Source organism: Hemiscyllium ocellatum, chromosome 40 (genome assembly GCF_020745735.1).
Source record: "Hemiscyllium ocellatum isolate sHemOce1 chromosome 40, sHemOce1.pat.X.cur, whole genome shotgun sequence".
Taxonomy (NCBI): Eukaryota; Metazoa; Chordata; class Chondrichthyes; order Orectolobiformes; family Hemiscylliidae; genus Hemiscyllium; species Hemiscyllium ocellatum.
The window spans coordinates 27,596,788-27,618,524 of record NC_083440.1 but is presented as its reverse complement, the minus strand read 5'-3'; the positions used below and the strand labels follow the sequence as shown (position 1 = coordinate 27,618,524).

General features: G+C 59.6%; 1 protein-coding gene across 1 annotated transcript; it reads left to right on the top strand.

Moving 5' to 3' along the window:
- Positions 1-292: 292 nt before the first annotated feature.
- Positions 293-20,583, top strand: LOC132834541 (E3 ubiquitin-protein ligase ZFP91-like). The gene is made up of 10 exons (XM_060853473.1): positions 293-366; positions 1,308-2,078; positions 4,363-4,414; positions 8,950-9,060; positions 10,567-10,647; positions 11,069-11,125; positions 16,242-16,320; positions 16,475-16,589; positions 17,629-17,728; positions 19,518-20,583. Exons 2-10 carry the CDS (start codon positions 1,373-1,375, stop codon positions 19,942-19,944), a joined length of 1,728 nt encoding a protein of 575 aa, XP_060709456.1. The 5' UTR covers positions 293-366; positions 1,308-1,372; the 3' UTR covers positions 19,945-20,583.
- The last annotated feature ends 1,154 nt before the right edge of the window (positions 20,584-21,737 follow it).

The following is a 21,737-nucleotide window of genomic DNA, read 5'->3' as shown; positions in this document are numbered from 1 at the left end:
CCCCCCCACCCCCCACACACACACCCCACACACACACACACACACCCGACACAGGGAGGGAGGGTGATACTGAGGAGTACAGACTTCCTGAGGTTGTGGAGAGTGAGACGGGCTGGAATTTGGGAGCAGAGAGAGAGCGATGAGGCATACATGGGAACCCTTTCTGTTGGGGAGGGAGAGGGGGACGGGAGGAAATCGGCTGCCTCTCGGTGCTGGGGAGAGATGCCGGGTCTGCCGGATCGTGGGCAGTGTGGGAAGGTCAGCCAGGGGCCGTGCGCTCGGCAGTATGTCTTGTCCCTTTTACCAACCTGGTCTTATTCTTGTTTCCCTGCAGCTTTACTGCAAGAAGCCGCGGCAGCTATTCAGGTAAATCTCTGCATTTATCCAGCACCTTTGGTGTATCGCGGTGTCCCTTGTCTCTCCAGCTGTGCTCATGTCTGTTTCCAGTTTCGTCATCACAGGAAATTCCGTTCAGAGGGAGCTTTACCCTGTATCTAACCCCGTGCTGTCCCTGTCCTGGGAGAGTTTGATGGGGGACAGTGTAGAGGGAGCTTTACTCGGTATCTAACCCCGTGCTGTCCCTGTCCTGGGAGTGTTTGATGGGGGACAGTGTAGAGGGAGCTTTACTCTGTATCTAACCCCGTGCTGTCCCTGTCCTGGGAGAGTTTGGTGGGGCGACAGTGTAGAGGGAGCTTTACTCTGTATCTAACCCCGTACTGTCCCCTGTCCCTGGGAGTGTTTGATGGTGGACAGTGTAGAGGGAGCTTTACTCTGTGTCTAACCCCGTGCTGTCCCTGTCCCTGGGCGTGTTTGATGGGGGACAGTGTAGAGGGAGCTTTACTCTGTATCTAACCCCGTGCTGTCCCTGTCCCTGGGAGTGTTTGATGGGGGACAGTGTAGAGGGAGCTTTACTCTGCATCTAACCCCGTGCTGTCCCTGTCCTGGGAGTGTTTGATGGGGGGACAGTGTAGAGGGAGCTTTACTCTTCATCTAAGCGCATGCTGTCTCTGTCCTGGGAGTGTTTGATGGGGGGACAGTGTAGAGAGAGCTTTACTCTGTATCTAACCCCGTGCTGTCCCTGTCCTGGGAATGTTTGATGGGGGGGACAGTGTAGAGGAAGCTTTACTCTGTATCTAACCCCGTGCTGTCCCTGTCCTGGGAGTGTTTGATGGGGGGGACAGTGTAGAGGGAGCTTTACTCTGTACCTAACCCCGTGCTGTCCCTCTCCTGGGAGTGTTTGATGGGGGACAGTGTAGAGGGAGCTTTACTCTGTATCTAACCCCGTGCTGTTCCCTCCCCCCTCCCAGGGAAGGTGTGTTCTGCGGAGAACCTGGACCACCTGCACACCTCCTGTGACGCCTTGCGGCTGCTGATGGTCTGGTCCCACCAGCACAGCCAGGAGTGCGGCTTCATCCCCAACCTGAAGTCCATCGCCTCGGGCCGCCCCGATGATACCGCCTCGCCGACAGTGCTGTGGAGCTGCGCCGGGGGCCACAGCTACACCTGGGAGATGCTGCCCGCCCGGAGGGGTGCCGAGACCGGGGGAGCGGGCCAGGCCCGGGCAGGCCGGCCCTCCCCCCGCGGCGCCGCCGGCCGCGCCAGGAGGCGGGTGCTCAGCAGCTTGCCGCCCGACGGCAAACGCAGCCACCCGGGCCCCCGGGAGGGCTCTCCCAGCCAGCAGGAGGCAGCGCCGGCGGTGGGCGAGACCGCCAAGGAGGGGGAGACGCCGGCTGGCAGCGGTTCCGCGCCCCCACAAGGGGCAGAAGGCCCAGCCATCCCGGCACCGCCCGCACCGTCCCGCGGGTCACCCGAGCGGCCCTCCGAGGATCCGGGGGTCCAGGCCGAGCCGGACAGTGGAGCGCCCTCCCCACCGGGCGCGGACATCGGCACCACCACCACCACTGCCGCCGCCGCCCCTCCAGGCAGGACCCGGAGAGCTCGCAGGAAGACTGGCCAACCCGCAGCCCCAACGCCAACGGGCACCGCCGACCTGCTGCAGCTGGTGTGTGAGTCAGACAGTGAGGAACAGCCCGTCAACACTGCCAGGGATACCGGGGAGCAGCTGCAACAGCAGGAAGGTGAGGCACTCAGTGAGGGAGCACGTGTCTGTCTGTCTGCACGTGTGTGTGTGTGTGTGTGTGTGTGTGTGTGTGTGTGTGTGTGTATCTGCTTGTGAGAGTGTGAATGAGAGACAGAGACCTGCCTCTGTGTGTCTGCATGCGCTTTTGTGATATGTCTGCATATCTGTCTGGGTTTGTGTGTGTGTCTATGTGTATCTGTCTGGATTTGTGTGTCTGTGCGTATCTGTGTGGGTCTGTGGGTGTGTGTGTGTGTGTGTGTGTGTGTGTGTGTGTGTGTGTGTGTGTGTGTGTGTCTTTGCGTATCTGGGTTTGTGTGTGTGTGTGTGTCTGTGCGTATCTGTCCAGGTCTCTGTGTGTGTGTCTGTGCACATCTGTCTGCGTCTGTGTATGTGTGTCTGTGCATATCTGTCTGGGTCTGTGTGTGTGTGTGTGTCTGTGTATATCTGTCCGGGTCTGTACGTGTGTGAGTCTGTGTATATCTGTCCGGGTCTGTGTGTGTGTGTGTCTGTGTATATCTGTCCGGGTCTGTACGTGTGTGAGTCTGTGTATATCTGTCCGGGTCTGTGTGTGTGTGTGTCTGTGTATATCTGTCCGGGTCTGTGTGTGTCTCTGTGCGTATATGTCCGGGTCTGTGTGTACGTACACATGTGCACCTTCTGAGAGGATGGAAAGGGGTCTGTCTGTTCCAGATTTGGCAGGAGCAGCCTTTAACACCTGACGAGAACTGTATGTGTCATCTTGAACTGTCAGGGATAGCGTGTCCGTTCCAGAACGGAATCGTGTCTGCTGCCTCAACCGAGCTGAGTGCCAGACTGACGTTCCCATTGCTGGTGCTGTGCTGTTGTGGAAGTCATCCCAAACCCTCAGAAATCCCAGTCAGACCATCGAGCTGATCGCTTGGCTCACCTGACCGCGAGTCAGGATCAAAGCTGGGTTTCCCCCCTTAATGGAAAATACCTCCTTGCACCCACCCCCACCCCCACCCCTACAGACAGTCCTGACTTAAACCAATGCCAATCCACCCTAACCTGGATTGGCCATGCTAAATTACCCATAGTGCTCAGGGATGTGCAGGTTAGGGTGGATTGGCCATGCTAAATTACCCCATAGTGTTCAGGGATGTGTAGGTTAGGGTGGATTGGCCATGCTAAATTACCCCATAGTGTTCAGGGATGTGTAGGTTAGGGTGGATTGGCCATGCTAAATTACCCCATAGTGTTCAGGGATGTGTAGGTTAGGGTGGGTTGGCCATGCTAAATTACCCCATAGTGTTCAGGGATGTGTAGGTTAGGGTGGGTTGGCCATGCTAAATTACCCCATAGTGTTCAGGGATGTGTAGGTTAGGGTGGATTGGCCATGCTAAATTACCCCATAGTGTTCAGGGATGTGTAGGTTAGGGTGGATTGGCCATGCTAAATTACCCCATAGTGTTCAGGGATGTGTAGGTTAGGGTGGATTGGCCATGCTAAATTACCCCATAGTGTTCAGGGATGTGTAGGTTAGGGTGGGTTGGCCATGCTAAATTACCCCATAGTGTTCAGGGATGTGTAGGTTAGGGTGGGTTGGCCATGCTAAATTACCCCATAGTGTTCAGGGATGTGTAGGTTAGGGTGGATTGGCCATGCTAAATTACCCCATAGTGTTCAGGGATGTGTAGGTTAGGGTGGATTGGCCATGCTAAATTACCCCATAGTGTTCAGGGATGTGCAGGTTAGGGTGGATTGGCCATGGTAAATTACCCCATAGTGTTCAGGGATGTGCAGGTTAGGGTGGAAGTAGCCATGGGAAATGCAGGATTACCGGGACAGCATGGGTGTGTTGGGACTGGGTGGGGTGGTGTTTATAGGGTTCGTGTGGACTTGATGGGCTGAAAGACCTGTTTCCACACTATATTGTGTGTGTGTGTGTGTGGGGCGGGGGTGGGGCGGAGGACCCTGTCTATTTGGGTTTGTATGTTCAGTCAGAGTGGCATGTGTGTGCAGGGATGGTACCTCAGCACAGTTACCTCGACATGGGGGCAGTGTGGAATATTTGGGGGGGGTGCGGAAGGTGGATCAACACCAGATGGACCTGCAGGATGTTGAAGAATTTGTTTTGCTTTGTCCAATCCTGCTCTTCTCTCTCTCCCTCTCTCTCGCTCTCTCTCCCTCTCTCTCTCCCTCCCTCTCTCTCTCTCCCTCCCTCTCTCTCTCTCTCCCTCTCTCTCGCTCTCTCTCCCTCTCTCCCTCCCTCTCTCCCTCTCTCTCTCTCTCTCTCTCTCTCTCTCTCTCTCTGCTTCCAGGTTCTCAGGAGCCAGAGATGCAAGTTGCAGAGACTGAGCTCTTGTTGACGAGGTGAGATCTCGAGATCTTCCCGTGTTACGTTCAGGTGCGTTGTTTCTGGGGTGATGCTCAGCACGCAAGGCGCAGCCCAATGTTTGATCCGTTTCCGATATAAGCCAGCCCAGGGTTACGCTGAAACGTTACCAGTGTTCCCTTCGGAACGAAACGCGCCCGGCATCTGTTCCAACAGCCTGTTTCCCCCCTCGCCCACCCATCCACTTCTGAGTACGCCCCCATCCCATGTGTCCTTCTCTCCCGGTGTCCGCGCAGAGCGTAATTCCCTGAGCCCTTCGGCCCACCTTCTCTCACCATTCCCAAGTAATCCTGGCTGCATGTGACCCATGTCCCTCTATTCCCCGCGTGTCTGTCTCAATGCCTCTTGCATGTTTCAGGGCAGCACCCTCTGGGTACCCACCACCTTTCGGTGCTTTTAAAAACAAGCTCACTCCCACATTTCCCCCCCACCACCTTAAACTCACCGCCCCTTGTATTTGGGAGGAAGCAAACACCCTGGGCTGCCCACGCCACTCTTTAATTGGCGATACTGTCACCAGGCCGCCCCCCACCAGCCTCCGACGCTCCCATGAGCACGATCCACGCTTGTCTAAACCCCTCCTGGCTGAAACAGCGCACCTTGGTCAGGCCCCCTTCTGCACGCTCTCCAAATCCTGGTGTGGCGACCAGAACTCGGTACAGCGCTCCATATGGGGCCTGGTGCGTGTTGCGTGCAGCGAGCACGTGACTGTCCAACCTCTGTGATCTGTCGGCAGCAGCTGGTAAAGGCCAGCACCGCCATCCGCTGCCTTTACCCCCAGACCCACTGGTGTTACCGGGTTCGGGGTGCTCCGACATCCCTCCGTGCGCCAGTGCTCCGAATGGTCCTGCCAATTTAGATTAGATCAGATTCCCAACAGGATGGAAACAGGCCCAACAAGTCCACACTGACCCTCCTAAGAGTAACCCAGCCAGACCCATTCCCGTACCCGATATTTCCCCCTGATTAATCCACCCTAACCTACACATCCCTGAGCACTATGGGTAATTTAGCACGGCCAATCCACCCTAACCTACACATCCCTGAACACTATGGGTAATTTAGCATGGCCAATCCACCCTAACCTGCACATCCCTGAACACTATGGGTAATTTAGCATGGCCAATCCACCCTAACCTGCACATCCCTGAACACTATGGGTAATTTAGCATGGCCAATCCACCCGAACCTACACATCCCTGAGCACTATGGGGTAATTTAGCATGGCCAATCCACCCTAACCTACACATCCCTGAACACTATGGGGTAATTTAGCATGGCCAATCCACCCTAACCGACACATCCCTGAGCACTATGGGTAATTTAGCATGGCCAATCCACCCTAACATACACATCCCTGGGCACTATGGGTAATTTAGCATGGCCAATCCACCCTAACCTGCACATCTTTGGACTGTGGGAGGAAACCAGAGCACTCGGAGGAAACCCACGCAGACACGGGGAGAATGTGCAAACTCCACACAGGCAGTCACCCCCTGAGGCTGGGATTGAACCCTGGCCCCTGGCGCAGTGCGGTAGCAATGCTCACCACTGAGTGCTGTCCCAAAGTATTTACCGTGCACTTTGCTGATGTGTGTAACCTCCCAGAGTGAGTCGCCTCTCGCCTGTCCAGGTGTAACTCCCTCTGCCATTTTCCATCCACCTCTCCTGCTGTCACCCTCTTCGCTGTCCGCAGCTCTTGTCAGCTTTCGTGTTGTCCGCAGACGTGCTGACCAACTGACCCCCTCCAATGTCCGATCTGGAACAGCCCCCCCTCTGACGCGGTGAACAGGGTCCCAAGTCCCACAATGCCTGCACAAGGGAAGGGGCAGCGGCGCCGAACGCTGGTGATTCCGAGTGAACCCTGTCGGTGTAGAACCTGGTGGCGTGTGACCTCTGACCTCGTCCACACCCCCGGCCCCTCCACGTGAGTAACGCCGTGAAGGAGCAGTCATGGGTGACCGGAATCTGTCCCTCCGGTCTGTCCTCCGCCCCTGTCCTTCCCCACGGTCTAGCTCGTGCGTTGGTGCTGACGCGAGGGGTTCGCTAGCGTGGTTCCACCTCATCGGTGCAGCCAGCGGCTCAAGAGGGAGGGGATCAGAGACCACGTTTCGGTGCTGTCCCCCCTTTCAGCACCGATCTCCACCGTGCTCAGAGTCTGAGCGTGGGTTCACGGTCAGTCGCTCCAGTTACTCTGACCACGGCATCGTTGCGTGTGATGCCGTCTGTGTTCAGGGGGTGTGGGGATTTGGGAATAGCGGGCTGAATTGGGACGGTATTGTTCAGGAGATCAGAGGCAGTTGTGGTAACTGTTCTGTACTCAAGTGTGTCAAAATGTGACCTTTACCCTGTGTACCGACTCTCCTCGTCATGGTCGCAAATGACTTTGAAGATTTGTTGAGCCATGTGTTTACTTGCTGCCTTCCCTCTCTCTCTCTCTCTCTCCAACCCCGTCACCTCACCATATTCAACTGGGTGTCCTTCCCCCTTCCCTCTCCCTCCTCCCCCCCTCTCTCACTCACTCCCATCCTCCTCCCCAGCCCTTCCTCTTCTCCCCCTTTGTTTCTTCATCACCTTTCTTCCCCACTTCCTCTCCTTCTCAGTCTCTGTCTCTGTCTCTACTGCCTCTAATTGGGGCCTGTCTCTCTCCCTCTGTCTGTGTGTCTCTCTCTCTCTCTCTGTCTCTCTCTCTCTGTTTGTCTCTCTCTGTCTGTCTCTCTCTTTCTGTCTCTCTCTCTTTGTCTGTCTCACTCTCTATCTGTGTGTGTCTTGCTCTGTGTCTCACTCTCTGTCTGTTTCTCTCGCTCTGTGTCTCTCTCTCTGCCTATGTCTCTCTCTCTCTCTCTGTGTCTGCCTCTCTCTCTATGTCTGTCTCTCTCTCCCTTTCTCTGTCTGCCTCTCTCTGTGTCTCTCTCACTCTCTGCTCCTCTCTCCCCTGTTCTCTATCTCTCCCCTGCTCTCTATCTCTCCCCTGCTCTCTCTCACTCTCTCTTCCCTGCTCTCTCTCTCTCTCTCTCTCTCTCCCCTGCTCTCGCTCTCTCTCTCCCCTGCTCTCGCTCTCGCTCTCCCCTGCTCTCGCTCTCGCTCTCGCTCTCTCCCCTGCTCTCGCTCTCGCTCTCCCCTGCTCTCGCTCTCCCCTGCTCTCGCTCTCTCCCCTGCTCTCGCTCTCGCTCTCTCCCCTGCTCTCGCTCTCGCTCTCCCCTGCTCTCACTCTCTCTCTCTCTCTCACTCTCTCTTCCCTGCTCTCTCTCTCTCTCTCTCCCCTGCTCTCGCTCTCGCTCTCTCCCCTGCTCTCGCTCTCGCTCTCCCCTGCTCTCACTCTCTCTCTCTCTCTCGCTCTCTCTTCCCTGCTCTCTCTCTCTCTCTCTCTCCCCTGCTCTCGCTCTCTCTCTCCCCTGCTCTCGCTCTCTCTCTCCCCTGTTCTCGCTCTCGCTCTCCCCTGCTCTCGCTCTCTCTCTCTCCCCTGCTCTCGCTCTCTCCCCTGCTCTCGCGCTCTCTCTCTCCCCTGCTCTCGCTCTCTCTCTCCCCTGCTCTCGCTCTCGCTCTCCCCTGCTCTCGCTCTCGCTCTCCCCTGCTCTCGCTCTCGCTCTCCCCTGCTCTCACTCGCTCTCTCCCCTGTTCTCGCTCTCGCTCTCCCCTGCTCTCGCTCTCTCTCTCTCCCCTGCTCTCGCTCTCTCCCCTGCTCTCGCGCTCTCTCTCTCCCCTGCTCTCGCTCTCTCTCTCCCCTGCTCTCGCTCTCTCTCTCCCCTGCTCTCGCTCTCGCTCTCCCCTGCTCTCGCTCTCGCTCTCCCCTGCTCTCGCTCTCGCTCTCCCCTGTTCTCGCTCTCTCTCTCTCCCCTGCTCTCTCTCTCTCCCCTGCTCTCGCTCTCTCTCTCCCCTGCTCTCGCTCTCTCTCTCCCCTGCTCTCGCTCTCGCTCTCCCCTGCTCTCGCTCTCTCTCTCCCCTGCTCTCGCTCTCGCTCTCCCCTGCTCTCGCTCTCGCTCTCCCCTGCTCTCGCTCTCTCTCTCTCCCTGCTCTCGCTCTCGCTCTCCCCTGCTCTCGCTCTTGCTCTCCCCTGCTCTCGCTCTCCCGTTCTCGTTCTCTCCCCTGCTCTCGCTCTCGCTCTCCCCTGCTCTCGCTCTCGCTCCCCTGCGCGCGCTCTCTCGCTCCCCTGCGCGCGCTCTCTCGCTCCCCTGCGCGTGCTCTCTCGCTCCCCTGCGCGTGCTCTCTCGCTCCCCTGCGCGCGCTCTCTCGCTCCCCTGTGCGCGTGCTCTGTCTCTCTCTCGCTCCCCTGCGCGCGCTCTCTCGCTCCCGTGCGCGTGCTCTGTCTCTCGCTCCCCTGCGCGCGCTCTCTCGCTCCCCTGCGCGCGCGCTCTGTCTCTCTCTCGCTCCCCTGCTCTCTCTCACACTCCCCTGCTCTCTCTCTCTCGCTTCCCTGTTCACTGTCTCTCTCTCCCCCCTGCTTGCTCTCTCTCTCTCTCTCTCTCTCTCTCTCCGCCCGCCTCTCACTGTCTGTGCTTCCTGTTTCTCACAGTGACAATGAGAGTGAAGAGGATGAGGAGCTGTTGACTGAAGTGGAGTCGGATGATGAATATCAATTCTTTGATGATCCCAAGGATGAAAACTATATCCCCTCATCGGAGAGGTAGGTTCCTCAGCACACTGCCGTCCCTCTGATCCCGAGCCCAGACAGAACGCTGGCTGCCTGGTATCTGAGAATGCTCTGTGTCCCCGGACCATTCCTTGCCGATATCGGAGTGTCATTCGATCCGAAACATTTCCCCCATCGATCCTGCTCTGTCATTCCTTCCAGTCATGGCTGGTCTATGCAGCATCCTCCCTGCATTTTACCCCTTCTTCCCCTCCCATGCACAAATCCATCCAACTGTCTCTCCAATATACTCAATAAAGCTGTCTCTCCTGCTTCCTTGCGCACAGTATTTCATAGATTCACTCCTCGCTTTGGGGGGGGGGGGGGGAAAGCAGTTCCTCCTCATCTCTGTCTTAAATCCCCTCCCACTCATCACCAGGCCATGTCCCCTCCTCCTAGTCTCACCCACCAGCGGACACACCTCACCTGCCTCGACCTTCCTCTCCCTGTGCAGAGTGTTCCTGCCCAGCCACCGTATCCCCGGATGATTCCCGAACACTGCCTGTCAGTGCGGAAGATCCTGAACCCCCCTTGTTTATCCCGGTCCCGAAGCCGAGCTGCGACTCCGAACCCTCCTCACGGCTCCGGGCTGTTGGACGGGATAGGGTCCTTGTTCAGGTAGCGCGCCTTGCTCCCGCGCCCCTCTGCCTGGACTGTTTGATTCGTTGACACGTCGCGTAACGTTTCCCGCAGGTTTCACACCTCCCGGCCAAACGCTGCCTTGATATTTCTGGTCTCCTGCCTCTGCTCACAGACGTGATTCTGCGCAGCGGCACTGCCCTTTCTGAGACCGTGCACTGCTGTTGGGTGGCACGGTAGTTCAGGGGTCAGCGGGGCTGCCTCGCGGCCTCAGGAACACGGGTTCGATCCCAGCCTCGGGAGTTTGCACATTCTCCCCAGCGTCTGCCTGGGTTTCCTCCCACAGTCCAAAGATGTGCAGGTTAGGGTGGATTGGCCATGCTAAATTACCCCATAGTATTCAGGGATGTGTAGGTTAGGGTGGATTGGCCATGCTAAATTACCCCATAGTGCTCAGTGATGTGTCGGTTAGGGTGGATTGGCCATGCTAAATTACCCCATAGTGCTCAGTGATGTGCAGGTTAGGGTGGATTGGCCATGCTAAATTACCCCATAGTGTTCGATGCAGTAGTCAGGGGTAAATACAATGTAAGGGAATGGGTCTGGGGGAGGGGTTGGGTCGGTGTGGAGTTGTGCTGAAGAGCCGGTTTCACCCTGTCAGGGAATCCAATCAAATGTCTCGTAATTTAGCGCAAGAGACTCTGAGGCATGAGCGAAGTCGGCCGTTCGGCCCATCACTGCTGTTCCGTGAGAGTGTAGACCGGCAGGCGGCTGGGCGAACATTGCAGGCCGGAGATGTGGCCCTCTGCCCCTCCCGATGCTGCCTGCCCTCCTGCCTGTCCAGTTTGACTTCCCCCACCCCCACACCCCCCACAGTTTTGACGTGTTGATTGTATTCCGCCTCCCCCTTACCCCACGCAGCGGTTCGGACCGAGAGAAAAGGAGAGGGAGACCTCGGAGAAACAGCACCAAGAAGCCGCCGCCCGAGGAGCCGGTCAACAGGTAGCCATGGTTCCGTAAGCGGGGTGGGCGGGGGTAACCGGCCCTTGGTTAACACCAGACGTGGGCGAGACGGTGACCTGAGGGGGTGGACGTGCCAAACCAGGCTGTCCGCTCGCTCGCCCGCGGGGAACCGGGAAGGGTAGTCCGGCTGGTGCGGGGGACTGTTTACTCCCAACCCCTTGGAAGGAGGTTCGAACTACCCCAGGGGTGGGGGGGTGGGCGTCTCCTGGGCCTGCTCGCCTTCCCAGCATGCCCTGCCCATCCCACGGTGTCGTTAACCGCGCCCCCACCATCACCTCGCAGATTCACGGTGTCACCCGTTTCTCTCTCTCTCCTTCCTTCCCTCTGCCCAACTCCCCACCCACCTCCCCACACCCCCACCCACCTCCCCACCCCCTCACCCACCCCCCACCCCAAGCAGGAAACCTGCCAAGCGCCGAGTGAGACGGGATCCAAGCGAACAGCCGAAGAAGATCCGGTGAGCGAGCGCCCGATCCCGGGCTCTAGGGTAGTGGGAGGGGGGTCCCAGTGTTTTCCCCTTGGTGGGGGTAGGAAAGAGGGCTTCCTTGTGTGATCCCCCAGAGATGGGGGAGGGTCCCAGTGTGACCCCCTGTGGGAGGGAGGGGGAGGGCGTCCCAGTGTGTTCCCCCCTGGGAGGCGTGTGGGAGTGGGGCAGAGAGGGTCCCACTGCCTTCCCCTGGGGGGTGGGGGTGGGGGGAGAGACGGTCCTACCGTCTTCCCCTGGGGGGTGGGGGGAGAGAGAGGGTCCCACTGTCTTTCCCTGGGGGGTGGGGGTGGATGGAGAGAGGGTCCCACTGTCTTTCCCTGGGGGGTGGGGGTGCGGGGAGAGAGGGTCCCACTGCCTTTCCCTGGGGGGTGGGGGTGGATGGAGAGAGGGTCCCACTGCCTTTCCCTGGGGGGTGGGGGTGGATGGAGAGAGGGTCCCACTGCCTTTCCCTGGGGGGTGGGGGTGCGGGGAGAGAGGGTCCCACTGCCTTTCCCTGGGGGGTGGGGGTGCGGGGAGAGAGGGTCCCACTGCCTTTCCCTGGGGGATGGGGATGGGTGGAGAGAGGGTCCCACTGCCTTTCCCTGGGGGGTGGGGGTGCGGGGAGAGAGGGTCCCACTGCCTTTCCCTGGGGGGTGGGGGTGGATGGAGAGGGGGTCCCACTGCCTTTCCCTGGGGGGTGGGGATGGATGGAGAGAGGGTCCCACTGCCTTTCCCTGGGGGGTGGGGGTGGATGGAGAGGGTGTCCCACTGTCTTCCCCCTGAGCCAGAGGTGTGGCGGAGGGAGGTGGGAGGATCCTGCTGCGTTCCCCGGGGTGTGTAGGGGGGGGGGGTTGAGGGAGAGGGTTCCGGTGCGTTCATCCTAGGGGAGAGGGAGGTGGCTTCCTGCCTTCTTTCCCCTGAGCGGGCGGGTGTCCCAAATGGGGCTGTGACCCTAATGGCCTGTGGGAGAGGGGAGAGTGCTGAGCGATGATGATTTAGACTTCCCAGGACAGGCCGTGGGACAGAGGGGACGGAAAGGGCACAGGATCAAACTTTCCCTGGTAAAGGGACAGCAGTGGGGGGCGTGGGGGGTCGGTCATTCCAGGGACTGAGGATGTTGTCGTTAAACACCCCCAAGTTGGGTGACCCAGATTGAAGTGGACAGATACGACGTTGTGGGATCCGCAGAGACCTGGCTGCAAGGGGACCAGGGCAAAATACCCCACCGTCCCCATGTGCAAGGACAAGCAGACGGGCCGAGGGGGAGAGGGTCAGCGAGAGAGCAAACGCAGTCGACAGCGGGAAGCGACAGGCAGTGGGGAGGCGGCGAATCCGTCGGTGGGGTGAGGGTGGAGCTGAGGGACCCCGAAGCAAGTGAAACTCTCGCCGTGGAGGGTGGGCTTTCTGGGCAGGGAGACAGGACGTGAGGCGGGTAATAAACCAGGCAGGGGAAGAAAGGTCCTGTGACCGTAATCACAGGGAATCTTCAGTGTGCACAGGGGGGACTGGGAAAGGGAATCTGACGATGGAAGGCGTCAGTGAGAGGCTCCAGCATCAGAACTAGGCCCGAAGCCTGATTCAGAAACTGAGCGGCCCCTGTCAAGATCGGAATATTTATCTTTCTTTTCGATCTGGACGTTTCTAGTTTTCCTTTTCTTTAGGCCCTGTTGCTTTTTATTTTGTTTCTGTTGCCTTTTATTTTTGTAAAATTCCAGTTTTTGTGATCGGAGAGGTCCTGGGGAAGGGAGCGGGATCTTTCCCGGTTCTCCTGGACTTCAGTGCCCGCTCCCATCAAATCTAAATTCTGAATTCTAAAATCAGCTTGGCAGCGGATCCCGGGGATTTGTTTTTGGAGCAGGCTGTGACAGAGCCCATGAGGGAGCAGGAACGTTCTGGATTTGGTGATGTGTCATGAGGGAGCTGAGGGTGAAGGAACCCCCCCCTCTCTGAGGGGACAGTGACCATAACACGGTGGAACTTATCCTGGATTAGGGAGGGAGGGGCTGGGATCAGATGGAACGGCGTTCCCGCTGAGGGAAAGGGAAGGACAGAGACGTGAGGGAGGGGCTGGGATCAGGTGGAACGGCGTTCCCGCTGAGGGAAAGGGAAGGACAGAGACGTGAGGGAGGGGCTGGGATCAGATGGAACGGCGTTCCCGCTGAGGGAAGGGAAGGACAGAGACGTGAGGACGGGGCTGGGATCAGATGGAACGGCGTTCCCGCTGAGGGAAGGGAAGGACAGAGACGTGAGGACGGGGCTGGGATCAGATGGAACGGCGTTCCCGCTGAGGGAAAGGGAAGGACAGAGACATGAGGGAGGGGCTGGGATCAGATGGAACGGCGTTCCCGCTGAGGGAAAGGGAAGGACAGAGACATGAGGGAGGGGCTGGGATCAGATGGAACGGCGTTCCCGCTGAGGGAAAGCGAAGGACAGAGACATGAGGGAGGAGCTGGCCTGGGCTGATGGGAAGGGGGGGTACCCAGCGGGGAAGACGATGGAGAAATGATGGCAGGAGGTTTCTGGGAATAATTCAGGAGAGGCAGCAGGGATTTCATCCCAACGAAGAAGGAGCAGACTGTGAGGGAAGGGCGAGGTTATGGAGTCTGACGAGGGACGTCTGGGACCGTGTAATCGCAACGGAAAGGCTTTTCCTTCACCGAGATCGAGATGGCGACCGTACTGCCATGTGTACTCGTGTCCAGGAGGGCGGTGGGAAGTGTCCAGGGTCACCGTCTCACGAGACCGGATTAAACCGGGAGCAGAAACCAAGGGGGCAGTGAGCAGGAAAGGGACCACCCAGATCATCCCCTCAGCTCCCCCCCGAGAGTCCTCAGCACCAGCACAAAACATGATGGGCAGATCGTCCACCCCCTCCCCTTGCAAACACTCGGCTCCTTCTGACTCTCCGGGACGGAACCACCCCCCTCACCCCTTACCCCACGCCCCAACCTGCCCCCCAGCTCACGGGATGGTGGCCTCAGCTCGGGGGGGATTGGGACGGGGGTGGGGGGGTAAACGCCCCAGCAAGTTTTCTTTGGGAGGGGCGGGTGGCCTGGAGAGAGCGGAACGTGCGGGAGGTGTTTCCTCCCCAGGGCACGCAGAGAGGCTGATGTCCGAGAGCGCAGGGGGAGGAGGAGGAAGAACGCCTTCAGCTCTGGCCTCCCCAGAGCCTTCTGGAGTGAACGTGCAGCGGAGCGTGTCGAGGACGGAGGCGGACACGAGTGTCTGGATTAGTCCGGGGATCCGAAGTTGGGAGGAGAATGGCGCTGAGGAACGTACTGCCAGCCGTGATCGAACGGCCGGGCCGAAGCGAGGCGCCCAGTGGTCTGGCCGTGCTCCTGCGCGTCACGCTGAGAGAGTATCTGATGTTTCTCAGTGTCCGTATGCTCTGGGGGCCCCTCTGGGATATTTGCAGGTTGGAATTATCCAGCAATTCCAGGGTTTGGGGAGGGGAAGGTATAATATCTGGTGTCCATCCCTGTGGCCGCTGGGTTTGACATATAATGGGGAGGTGCCAGGATTGGACACAGTTTGAAGACCACACACAGCACCAGGTGATAGCCCGACAGGTTTATTTGGTAGTCCCAGGGAGGGACCGCTCCGTCATCAGGGGGCTTGGAGAGTCGGACCATCAGACACAGAGTTTACAGCAAAACGTTGCACTGCCGTACAACTGAAATGACAGATGGAACAAACCGAGATCGTTGTTCAGAGTTTCATCTTTGCAAGTTTTGGTTCATTAACACGGGAATCTCAGAGCTTGTTCCGAGTCCCATCCTCGAGATAACTTCGGGTTTTATATGAGAAACCATCTCCGCTCAGACAATGTGTGAGGTTAGATGTAGGCTGGGTGTGCTTTCTGAGGTGGGGAGGGGGCAGGACCTTTCCAGGGCTCCGAGCGCACCTTGCAGTCAGGTTGCTGGCCTGCCATCCGGTCACGATGGAACATGGGGAAGCTGCAGGCTTTGGCTGCCTGAGCACTCTGTCCTGCCCCCACTACACTGGGGCTGAACGGGGTGGGGGGAGGCGGGGGGGAGCTTGATTTATACTCAATGGGGCCAGGTTCTCATTCTGTCTCCCTTTTTGTCTCTGTCACCCTTTCACCCCCTGTGTAACCCTTCACCTTTCTTGGTGTTCACACCCTCTCCTTCCACTGCAACTCTACCCCCACGGCCTGGATGGCTTCCCATCCCCCACTCACGCGCGCACCCCTCTCTCTCTCTCTCTCGCGCGCGCGCACCCCTTTCTCTCTCTCTCTCTCTCGCGGCGCACGCCCCCCCTCGCGCGCACCCCTCTTTCTCTGTCTCTCTGTCCCTCTCTCGCGCGCGCCCCTGTCTCTCTCGCGGCACGCGCCCCTCTTTCTCTCGCGCGCGCCCCTCTCTCTTGCGCGCGCCCCACTCTCGCTCTCTCACGCGCCCCTCTCTCTCTCGCGCGCCCCTCTCTCACTCGCGCGCCCCTCTCTCACTCGCGTGCCCCTCTCTCACTCGCGCGCCCCTCTCTCACTCGCGCGCCCCTCTCTCACTCGCGTGCCCCTCTCTCACTCGCGCGCCCCTCTCTCGTGCGCGCCCCTCTCTCGCGCGCGCCCCTCTCTCGCGCGCGCGCCTCTCTCTCTCGCACGCGCCCCTCTCTCGCACGCGCCCCTCTCTCTCTCTCTCTCTCTCGCACGCGCCCCTCTCTCTCGCACGCGCCCCTCTCTCTCGCGCGCGCCCCTCTCTCTCTCTCTCTCTCGCGCGCCCCTCTCTCTCGCGCGCGTCTCTCTCACGCGCCCCTCTCTCTCTCTCTCGCACGCGCCCCTCTCTCTCGCACGCGCCCCTCTCTCTCTCTCTCTCTTGCACGCGCCCCTCTCTCTCGCGCGCGCCCCTCTCTCTCCTCTCTCTCGCGCGCGCCCCTCTCTCTCTCTCTCTCTCACGCGCCCCTCTCTCTCTCTCTCTTGCGTGCGCCCCTCTCTCTCTTGCACGCGCCCCTCTCCCGCGGTGCACGTGCCCCCCCCTCGCACATGTGCCCCTCTCTCTCTCTCGCGCGCGCACGTGCCCCCCCCTCTCTCTCACTTGCACCCCCTCTCTCCCTTGCTCTCTTCCCCCCCCCCCCCCCCCCATCTGTGACCCAGGAAGAAGGTCCCGAAGCAGTATGTTCGCTGTGAGTTTGAGGGATGTGGCAAAATTGTTTCCAATCCTCAGTATTTGAAGGTGAGAAATCAGGTGTCTGCATCCTGCACCGACCCTTCACCCCACCTACCCCAACGCCAGCCCCCTAACACCCCCCTGATCCCCTCCTGACCCTGTCTCTCAGTACCGTTGGGACCCCGGCCCCCCTCACCGTGTCCCTTCCTGTCACCCACAGCGCCACATGAAGTACCAGCACATGCTGCACCGAACCTTCGCCTGCTCCTACCCGAGCTGCGGCCGGATCTTCCGTTTCAAAACCCAGATGGAGGATCACGAGAGACTGCACAGCGGTGAGTAACTCTGCCAGCGACGGTGGGGAGGAAGGGGGCCAATCACACCTCAGCCCTGCCCACTCGCTTCAGAGTCAACCACAATCATCCCCGACAGTGCGGCCCTCCCTCAGCACTGACTCTCCGACAGTGCGGCCCTCCCTCAGCACTGACCCTCCGACAGTGCGGCCCTCCCTCAGCACTGACCCTCCGACAGTGCGGCACTCCCTCAGCACTGACCCTCCGACAGTGCGGCTCTCCCTCAGCACTGACCCTCCGACAGTGCGGCACTCCCTCAGCACTGACCCTCCGACAGTGCGGCACTCCCTCAGCACTGACCCTCCGACAGTGCGGCACTCCCTCAGTACTGACCCTCTGACAGTGCGGCGCTCCCTGAGCACTGACTGTGTGACAGTGTGGCTCTCCCTCAGCACTGACCCTCTGACAGTGCGGAGCTCCCTCAGTACTGACCCTCCCACAGTGCGGCACTCCCTCAGCACTGACCCTCCGACAGTGCGGCGCTCCCTGAGCACTGACTGTGTGACAGTGCGGCACTCCCTCAGCACTGACCCTCTGACAGTGCGGAGCTCCCTCAGGACTGACCCTCTGACAGTGCGGCACTCCCTGAGCACTGACTGTGTGACAGTGCGGAGCTCCCTCAGTACTGACCCTCTGACAGTGCGGCACTCCCTGAGCACTGACTGTGTGACAGTGCAGCACTGCAATACTTCTCACATCACCTCAACATGTTGATATCCAGCGATCAGTCCGTGACCCCCACCTCCTCCAAACCCAACCTGCCGAGACCCTCTGGTGTTCCTGTGATGCCCTGCCCAGTGATTTGTCACCCCGGGGGATTAGCGGGAGGGGAGGTGCTGCTCTGTCAGGAATGGGCTTCAGGTCTGTCCACACCACGCGGCAGTGGGAGGGGCTGCCGCGACTGGTGACGGGTTTTTCCATGCCTGCTCCTCCCGCCCACAACCCCCTCCCTCTGTCCCCAGGCCTCGGTCGGCCAGACCCTGTCCTGTCTGAGTCACGTGCCGACTGTGTCTGATTACAGATCAGCGGAATTACATCTGTGAGTTCTGTGGCCGTGCCTTCAAAACTGACAAGAACCTGGTGGTACACAGGAGGATACACACGGGAGAGAAGCCCCTACAGTAAGCACAGACTGGCGGGCACGATCGCGGCCTGGGGGCGCAGGGGGGCAGAGCAAGGGGTGGAGGGGTGCAGCGACGGTGTTGGAGGCAGGGGGAGGGGTCAGCCGCTGAGGAGCACAGCGCGGGAGAGTGTTGGAGCGCCCATTCGGAGCCCGGGCTTAAAGGGCAGAGGTCCCTTCTTCTTCAGGTTGAGTGTAGTGCGGCGCTCCCTCAGTACTGACCCTCCGACAGTGCGGCGCTCCCTCAGTACTGACCCTACGACAGTGCGGCACTCCCTCAGTACTGACCCTCCGACAGTGCGGCCCTCCCTCAGTACTGACCCTCCGACAGTGCGGCGCTCCCTCAGTACTGACCCTACGACAGTGCGGCACTCCCTCAGCACTGACCCTACGACAGTGCGGCACTCCCTCAGCACTGACCCTCCGACAGTGCGGCGCTCCCTCAGCACTGACCCTCCGACAGTGCGGCGCTCCCTCAGCACTGACTCTCCGACAGTGCGGCACTCCCTCAGCACTGACTCTCCGACAGTGCGGCGCTCCCTCAGCACTGACTCTCCGACAGTGCGGCGCTCCCTCAGCACTGACTCTCCGACAGTGCGGCGCTCCCTCAGTACTGACTCTCCGACAGTGCGGCGCTCCCTCAGTACTGACTCTCCGACAGTGCGGCGCTCCCTCAGTACTGACCCTACGACAGTGCGGCACTCCCTCAGTACTGACCCTCCGACAGTGCGGCGCTCCCTCAGTACTGACCCTCCGACAGTGCGGCGCTCCCTCAGTACTGACCCTACGACAGTGCGGCGCTCCCTCAGTACTGACCCTCCGACAGTGCGGCACTCCCTCAGTACTGACCCTACGACAGTGCGGCGCTCCCTCAGCACTGACCCTCCGACAGTGCGGCGCACCCTCAGCACTGACCCTCCGACAGTGCGGCGCACCCTCAGCACTGACCCTCCGACAGTGCGGCACTCCCTCAGCACTGACCCTTCGACAGTGCGGCACTCCCTCAGTACTGATCCTCCGACAGTGCGGCACTCCCTCAGTACTGACCCTCCGACAGTGCGGCGCTCCCTAATTACCGACCCTCCAGTGTTGTAGAATCCTCGAATCCTTACAGTGTGCAACAGGCTATTCGGCCCAGCATTTCCACACTGACCTTTCGAAGTGTACTGCATCCAGACCCCTTCCCCTACCCAATGCTCTACATTTACACATGGCCAATCCACCCTAACCTGCACATCCCTGAGCACTATGGGGTAATTTAGCATGGCCAATCCACCCTAACCTGCACATCCCTGAGCACTATGGGGTAATTTAGCATGGCCAATCCACCCTAACCTACACATCCCTGAGCACTATGGGGTAATTTAGCATGGCCAATCCACCCTAACCTACACATCCCTGAGCACTATGGGGTAATTTAGCATGGCCAATCCACCCTAACCTACACATCCCTGAGCACTATGGGGTAATTTAGCATGGCCAATCCACCCTAACCTACACATCCCTGAGCACTATGGGGTAATTTAGCATGGCCAATCCACCCTAACCTACACATCCCTGAGCACTATGGGGTAATTTAGCATGGCCAATCCACCCTAACCTACACATCCCTGAGCACTATGGGGTAATTTAGCATGGCCAATCCACCCTAACCTACACATCCCTGAGCACTATGGGGTAATTTAGCATGGCCAATCCACCCTAACCTACACATCCCTGAGCACTATGGGGTAATTTAGCATGAGAAACCACACTTACCTTCTCCGCTGCCCCCTCCCCCTGGTGTTTAGGTGTGAGATCTGTGGGTTTACCTGTCGACAGAAGGCCTCCCTGAACTGGCACATGAAGAAACACGACGCCGAGTCCGGCTACCAGTTCTCCTGCGACGTCTGCGGCAAGCGATTCGAGAAGAAGGACAACGTTTCCGCCCACAAGAGCAAGAGCCACCCGGAGGTGCTGCTGTCCGGCGTGGCCGGGCTGACCGGCCTGGAGGAGGGTGACGCCTACGGCGAGGGGCCCAGCCTTGTCCCCGAGGCGCCGCCTGCTCACTCCGGGCCCCTGGAGACCGAGGGCTGGGCCCAGCTGGACCAAGGCAGCTGCCTGGAGGGTGGGATCCGCCTGGAGGTGTGGACCCGCCTGGAGCAGGGCTCAGGTCACCTGGGGCCCGGGAGGGGCCTGGAGGAAGGGCAGAGCCACCTGGCCGCTGAGGAACCTTAAGGCCCTCTCCCCCCTGAGGTGCGTGGGTCACGGGGCGCACCCCTTCCCCCAACAATCTCCCTGGCTTCCTGTCAGAGGAGGGGGTTTCCTATTCCCCCCCCCCCACCCCCCTCCTCCTCCCCTCAGAGGGGTGGGAGTGTGAGGGGAGGATCCACACTTCGAGGAGTGGGTCTGGAGGGCAGGTGGGAAAAGGGGCTCCCTTTCCCCCCACCCTCCCCATCCTGAGAGGAGCTGGCGAAATGGAGGGGCGGGGTCTTGCCTCTGGGTAGCCCCAGAGAGGTGGGCCATACCTGGTCTCTCTCCTCCTCGACTCCAAGGGGCTGGAGGGAGGGCCAGGCCTCCTCATTCTCCCCTCCCCTCCACCAACCATTCTCTCGCTCTCACTCTTTTTCTCTATCTCTTTCTCTCTATCTCTTACTCTCTTCCCTCTCTTCCCCCCTCTCTTCCCCCCTCCCTTCCCCCCTCCCTTTCTCCCCCTCCCTCTTCCCCCCTCTCTCTTTCCCCCCTCTCACTTCCCCCCTCTCTCTTCCCCCACTCTCTTCCCCCCCTCGTCTCCCCCTCTCTCGTCCCCCCCTCTCTCGTCCCCCCCCTCTTCCCCCCTCCCCCTCTCTCTCTCCCTCTCTCTCCCCTCTCTCTCTCTTCCCCCCTCTCTTCCCCCCTCTTCCCCCTCTCTCTCACCCCCCCTCTCTTCCCCCCTCTCTTCCCCCCCTCTCTTCCCCCCTCTCTTCCCCCCTCTCTTCACCCCCCCTCTCTTCCCCCCTCTCTTCCCCCCCCCCCTTCTCCCCCCCCCTCCCCCAATCCCTGCCTCAATACCCCCATCCTGTCCGGCCCTCTCCCCTTTGGCCATCCCGAGTTCTTTTCGCTCAGCGAAGAGTCGAGGTTCTGCCTGTCAGATATTGGTCCTATTTTCAGGATTTTGTAAATAGTTTGCGACACGTCCCAGTTGTACCGGCGCAGGTTCCCAGGGTCTGTTTCCCCCTCCACCCCCCTGCCATTGCCTGTTGTAACTGTATTCCTGTCGAGATCTTATATCGCAATAAAACCTTGATCGTGCAGTCTCTCCCACCCAGCGTGGGCCGCTCCGTCTGGTTGGTGTTCCTGCTCGATTCCCGACCCCCTCCTCGCCCCTCCGGGAGCCAGAGCAGCGGGACGATGGGAGAGACCCCTGCCTCCTGTCAGCTCCGTCCTCGCTGTGGTCAGGTATTCGGCCTCAAACCCCCCCGGCTGCTCGAACGGAGGAGCGTGGTGGGCCCCGACGATGCTTTCAGCTCCTCACCGAGGTGGGGGCACCTGGAAACCGGCCCCCCCCCCCGCTCCTTCCCAGAGGCTCCACCCAACATGAAGCGTTTGGCGCAAGGTCACGGAAACCCCTGCCCTGATAGACCGGGGTCATCTGAAAGAACACGCTGACACTTAACAGACTCCGCAAGCGTTTATGAATAAATCAGGTTCTAACCACAGGTAAGACGCACAACGACTCGTTTCACTTCCCCTTCAATCCCTCGCCACATATGACACACAAAAAAAAAATTGGTGTTCTGGATGGAGGTGAAAACTGAACTTGGAAGCACAGTTCAATAATGCCGATGCTGCACTCGATGTACCGAGATGATCCTTACACTGGCCTGGTTTAGTTTTATTTTAGGGGAGGCGCACGCGCACACTCACATGCACACAGACACTTGCTAGCGCACCCTCAGACACAGACACGCACACTCTCAGCGACATGCACAGTCACTCTCATGCACACGCTCTCACACGTGCACTCTCGCGCACACACAGACACGTACACG

Bases quoted from the DNA above. Each gene is read 5' to 3' on its own strand.
- LOC132834541 (XM_060853473.1), top strand. From the start codon at position 1,373: ATGGTCTGGTCCCACCAGCACAGCCAGGAGTGCGGCTTCATCCCCAAC. The intron at 10,648-11,068 runs GTAGCCATGGTT...CACCCCAAGCAG, and splicing joins CCCGAGGAGCCGGTCAACAG to GAAACCTGCCAAGCGCCGAG. The intron at 16,590-17,628 runs GTGAGTAACTCT...GTCTGATTACAG, and splicing joins TCACGAGAGACTGCACAGCG to ATCAGCGGAATTACATCTGT.